At 34.7% G+C, this 6,068-nt stretch overlaps 1 protein-coding gene across 1 annotated transcript; it reads left to right on the forward strand.

The window, feature by feature from the left end:
* Window positions 1-5,127: 5,127 nt before the first annotated feature.
* On the forward strand, window positions 5,128-5,856 carry LOC110035509. Its single transcript, XM_020739738.1, has one exon. The coding sequence runs from the start codon at window positions 5,128-5,130 to the stop codon at window positions 5,854-5,856; it is 729 nt and encodes a 242-aa protein (XP_020595397.1).
* Window positions 5,857-6,068: the final 212 nt, after the last annotated feature.

Genomic DNA, 6,068 nt, shown 5'->3' on the forward strand with positions numbered 1-6,068 from the left:
CCCCAAACTTAAGTTTTTAAGTGATTTAAAAATGTTTAGTACAAAAATTGTTGTTGAAAGAAAACATTAAATACATGAAAATAAAAATTAACCTGTAGAGGATTTCTCAGTATGAAACTGGGCTCTATTATACTACAGGTACTAACTTTAAAAATGCTGAATTTAAAGCATTAAATGAAACATAATATATTCTACAGGATTTGCTAAAAATTAAAAAAATAGAAACAAAAAATGAAAATAGTAAAAATGCTGAAAAAGTAAAAATATACTATTACTATTACAATTTAGGTCCACAACACAAAATAAAAGTTTTTGTGTTAACTATTTCAAATGACATCAAATAACAACATAATAAAAAATAACAGACAAACAAACAAAACAAACTAAACTCTTAAGAATATCAGTCCTCATCTCCTTCCTCCTCTTCCTCATCATCATCTTCTTCTTCTTCTTCATCATGAATAGGAGCATAAGGAGTGAAGCTGGGGAAAGTTGGAAATTCCACAGTGTATTCACCCCTAAGATATCTAACCATAGCTTCCTCAAAAGCTATATCATGCTGAACTCTCTTTTTTTTATACACATCATTATAACAATTTCTTGTTCCAATTTCTCTAATCTAATTTTGCATATTAGCTATATCCTTTTGTTGAAACATAAGCTACTCCATAATATTTTCAAGTGAAGCAGAGTGAGATGTATAGGTCCCTACAGCTGATGTAGAGGGTCTATCAAAACCTCCACTCCTAGACTCAACAAATGATTATACTCTTTGAACCGTAAGCTTCCCAATAAGATTTTTTGGCTGCAACCTTTCCTCTTTTCTATGGAACTCAACTCCTGACTGCTCACATAAAGTGAAAATCAGGGCAGAATAACACAATCCCCTACATGTAGCACTATTAGATATAGTCCAAGCCTGATAAATTATGAGAGCAACAACGTCTACTGCCTTCATTTTCTAAATGCAGAAGTTTAGCACAGCACCATCCTTTGTTACTTCACTTAAATGATTCGTTGGCAATAAGTTAGTAGAGATGAAGTGGTGCCAAACTTTTGACTAAATAGTCATCATGAAAGCGAAGAAGTTAACTTATTATTTTTAATCTTCCAATCTCTTTTTACATGAGTAAAAAAAGCAATCACTTCATCCAGTGATGCATCAGTCATCACAAATTCAACGTATTTGCAATGGAATACATTTCTCAAGCCATAAAAAGCATTGATCCTTTCCTTAGAAAATTCAACTTGCTTACCTCTCACAACAATGTGATCGTCAGTGGTAAACCTCAAGCTGGAATAAAACTCTTGAGTCATTGGTACAATCACTATTGCATTGAAGTAGAAAAACCTTTTCCAATTTCTGGCGATGATCAACCTCTCTAACTTGCCACCCAGCTTAGCAAATGCCCTTTCTTGGATCAACTTTTTTAATTCCATTTCAGTGTTATAACATTGTTGGGCTTTGAAATTTTCAAATCTTCTTGTGTCAAAATCTTCTGTTAGCTTTCCTCTCTTTACTCGTGGAGCCACTAAAATTTCTATTAAAATACAAAAAAAATCCAAATAAATTACAAAATAAAAAATCTAACTACCCAAGTAACATTATTTGGTTTGAAAAATTTCACTATGATTTTTCTTCAAGCTTTTCCATCAAAAACCTGAAATTATGGATCTTCCATAATGTAGAAAAACTCCATGGTGAAAATAAAAAACTTTTAGGTTAAAGTTAAGCTCTTATCAATAGAAGATGAAATCTAAGTTCTTTGGCCTCTGAAATCTCTCTAACACGCACAATGTGAAGCCTAAAGTCATAGTTTAATGTTAAAAGATGATCCAAGCAATAAAAATGGAGTTTACTGTGTGATTTTATATTTTTTTAGCCAATCTACCATTTTTGGAACATTGGCGCATCTAGTGCCAAATCTGGTGCATTATGTGCAACCTCTTGTAAAGCTTCATTTGTCAATTTGGCGCATCTAGCGCCAACGCCTTAATTTTTCCAGATTTCATTTTCGTTTCTGTGGAAATATGCTACGTACCGCTTTATGTCCTCCTATAATTAACTCAAATGAACATTTATAATTATAATTTAAAAATTACTTTAACACCAAACTTTTACAAACAACACCAAACTCACTTATATATATAAAATCCGCGCTATTACAAACTAGCATTTTTCAAGCCAAAAAACATCTACTTTCGTGTCCAAAGAAAACTGAAGCATCCTAACACTGAAATATAAACATCAAAATACTAAACACAAACATAAATAGGGTTTAACAATAAAATTAAATTCAATACAACATAACACGTTAACACAAATAAGCAGTACTAAACAAAATGTTCCGTTCATAAATTAAGTTTAAACATCTTCTTCGCTCTCATCCTACTGGATATCTCGCATTGATTGGTATTGTGCGTACAAGTTGTAGAAGGGTCGATAAGAAAATTCATAAGTTGAATCTTCCCCAATCCAAGCATATTTCTTGAGCATACGTACCAAACCATCTTCAATACGACCAATATGTTTAAAATGTTCCTTCAGTCTCCAATCGAGGTGATCCAATATTTCAGAAACATTACCAATTGCATTCATAAGGTTCTATGCCTCTTTTTCTATCTTCTTAAATTTTTTCAAAAGAACATTTGAACTTAAGTAAGGCCAAATAGGTTATGAATCCTAGGATGCTTGATCTATGAGTACATTCAGATCATTCTCATCTCCCATTTCAATAGAGTTGTAATAGATTTCTGGATCCATCGGCTTCCAAAGAAGAAGCACTTTCTCCCAACTCTCATATGGTACTTACGATTGTCTGCATAGTAGGAAAATAGTGGATGGATGCCGCAATCCAATTGCAGATCAATTGATAATCAATTCTGAAACCGATTTCACAATTATTGCTCCAACATCAATAGGTTTTCCAGTTTGAATACAGTGGTTCAAAATAGCACTCTACTTAGTTATCTTACTAATTTTTATAGTGGGAAGTAATTTTGATGCAAAAAAAGACATGCCATGCCTTAGAAGAAGGATTTAACAATGATGAAGAAATACATATCTTTTCATCATCTCAGTCATCCAAATTTGCATCTTCATTTGTAAAGTATCAATAGAGCTCATTCATATTATCTCTCGTATGGGTAAAATTCACATAGTGGCAAATAGGCACATTTTCAATCATAAACATCTCGTTTATTTTTGAAGGAGTGAATTGCACAAACCTACCTCACACATAGACAATTCCTTGGTTGATTCAATGAAGATTTTCAAAAAACTCTTTCACCACAGGTACAACTATGGTGGCAATAGTTTAGTAAAGCACTTCCCAATGTCTTTGTATAACAATCACTTCTACACGAGTATTTAGAGCATTGAATCCTCGATTCACAAAAACATTTCTTTGATTATCATTGTCTTCATAAGAACACGATCACATAACTTCTGCACATCGAAACTGATGAACTTTTTCTAGTTGAAAATTCTCAATCTAGTGGAATTTTTAGAGTGGGAAGCCATTTGAATTTGAAAACTAGTAACTCTTCCCTTGTTTCTCCCTTTAAAATTGACTTTAAAATCAGTTTAGAATCAGTTTTGTTCGTCTCCCTTTAAAATTGACTTTAGAATTAGTGCATCATGTGCTAGTTCTTTGAAATGTACCGCAGTAGGCGCCAATCTGAATGGTCATTTCCTTCTAGACTTTAGTTTTCCAGGAAATAATTTCAATCTTGTATTGTATAATAAAACTTCTTATCTAGGCTCAAATTCTTTTTTTATTATCTTCCGATATTATCTTCCGATCATGCCATTCTTTCATTATTTCCTTATAAATCTGAGTATTATCATAAGATTCATTCATGATTTCTTCAAGCTTGATCAATTGGAGTTATCTTTTCTCACCAGCATCTTTCAAATTGAAATTGAATTCCTTAATAGCCCAGTAAGCTTTATGTTGCACTTTTACAGGTAGGTGACACTTTTTACTAAAAATTATTCTATACGGGGACATTCCTATAAGTGTCTTATGTGTTATCATGTATGCCTATAATGCAATATCTAATCTACCAGACCAATCCATTTTATGAGGATTCACACTTTTTCCCAAAATTCTTTTAATTTTGAGATTAGATACTTCTACTAAACCACTATTCTGGGAATGATAAGCAGTTGCAATTTTATGCATTATATTATATTTTTAATGAGATCCTCTATCGGTAATGATTACACTTGGCATCCCATATCTTGTAAATATATTTAAATCCATATCATGTAAAATTATTTTTAATTAAAAATTTTGAAACACTCCTGTAAAGGCCGTAAAGTGATTGCTTCTGTTCATGTTGAAACATAATCCATTGTAATCAATATATAAATATTTTCATTTGAAGGTATAAATGTTCCCATGAAATCCAATCCCCATTCATCAAAAATTTCAAATTCCAAATCAAAATTTGGAGGCAATTCAATTCTCTTTGAAATATTACCTACTCTATGACATCGATCATATGTTTATATAGTAGGCTGGTGGGGGAGAGTGATTTCTTCTTCTTCCTTGTTGTTTGTTTGGTGGGCTAGAGGTTCTTCCTACTGTTGGTTTTCTTATGTTATTGTAGTTGTTTTGTTGTTGTTCTTCTGGTTGGCCCTTTTGTCTGCCTTCCTTACCTGAGCTGTGGTCACCACTTGGTCGATGGTGGTGACCTTGTTGGAGGCTGGGGTGGGTTTTCTCTGCTGAAGTCTCTCTTGTTGTTGGATTTGGTGGGAAAGTATTTAGATGTCCCTTGGTTTACTGTTCTATTGGTTTGTTACTTGTTGGTTTTCCTCTGGTGTTGCTGCTACTCTGAATGGCTACTAGCATTGCTCTGGACACTAATCTCCAATGGGCTAATGCCACCTATGTTGGGGTGGTTGGAAAACCTAAGGAATAGTTACAAAATATGGATAAATTAGTGTTTCCACAAGAATTTCATGACACTTTAATTGGCATAAGGTCCTCTCCCTATATTCACCCCATTGGGTGTAACGACGGGGAACCTATAGCTTATTTCTCTCCCAAGGAAGTTAACTCATTAAATGAGAAGGTTAAGCTGACTTTGGTAGGAAAATTTTAGCTGGGTCACCCTAAGATGGAACTGGTTAGGATTTTCTTTGAGCCATTAAACTTTACTGGTGCTTGGAAACTAGGGTTACTAGATGGCAGACATTTGATTATCCAATTGACAATAGAGGAGGATTATGATAAACTTTTTGCCAAACAATCAATAGTTATTGGGGGGGCTACCATGAAACTTTTTAAATGGACCCCTGGCTTTGATCCCAGTAAAGAACCTCCTGTGGTTCCACTTTGGATCAAGCTTCCTGGTCTCCCTATTCCCTACTTCAAGTTGAATGCCCTTTTTAACATTGGATCTGCTTTAGGGAGACCCCTTAAAGTTGATTCTCACACTTTTAACAAGTCAAGGCTTGCTCTTGCTAGAATTCTCAATGAAAGAGATATCGCCTTGTCTGAAGTTAAAAGAGTGTGGGTAGGCTCTGAACAGGATGGTTTTTGGCAGGAGGTAATCCTTGAGCAAAGACCTTGCTATTGTCAACATTGCAAGATTTTTGGGCACACTAGGGATAGGTGCTATAGGCTATACCCTCCAATGAAAATGAAACAATCCTCTTTGAAGGAAACTGCCCTCAATCAACTCCCTGGGGTTATTGAGGATGGCATACAGGATGAGGATCAAAACTCCCCAACCCCCTTTACTTCTATTACTCCTCCTTCTCCTCCTAAGGAAGTGCCAAGGGAGGAACCCAATATCATCACTATTCTCTCCCCCATAGTTGGTTCCTCTGAGGAGAGGCTGTAGGATCCATTTCAGGAACAACAATTGCATCATGTGATTGAAGGAGAAAAGGTTACTGATTTGAACCACCTTATGGGGGAGGATTGGGTAATGCAGACCTCTAAGAGAAAGAAAAAACGATCCACAGAATCTCAAAGACTAAAAAGAGAGGCAGCTTCCATTAGCAATATTATTAAGGTTGGATCATCTCCCAGACCCTCTTGAGGGAGAACCAG

This window comes from Phalaenopsis equestris, unplaced genomic scaffold, assembly GCF_001263595.1.
Source record: "Phalaenopsis equestris unplaced genomic scaffold, ASM126359v1 Scaffold197966, whole genome shotgun sequence".
Lineage (NCBI taxonomy): Eukaryota > Viridiplantae > Streptophyta > Magnoliopsida > Asparagales > Orchidaceae > Phalaenopsis > Phalaenopsis equestris.

Bases quoted from the DNA above. Each gene is read 5' to 3' on its own strand.
- LOC110035509 (XM_020739738.1), top strand. From the start codon at position 5,128: ATGGAACTGGTTAGGATTTTCTTTGAGCCATTAAACTTTACTGGTGCT.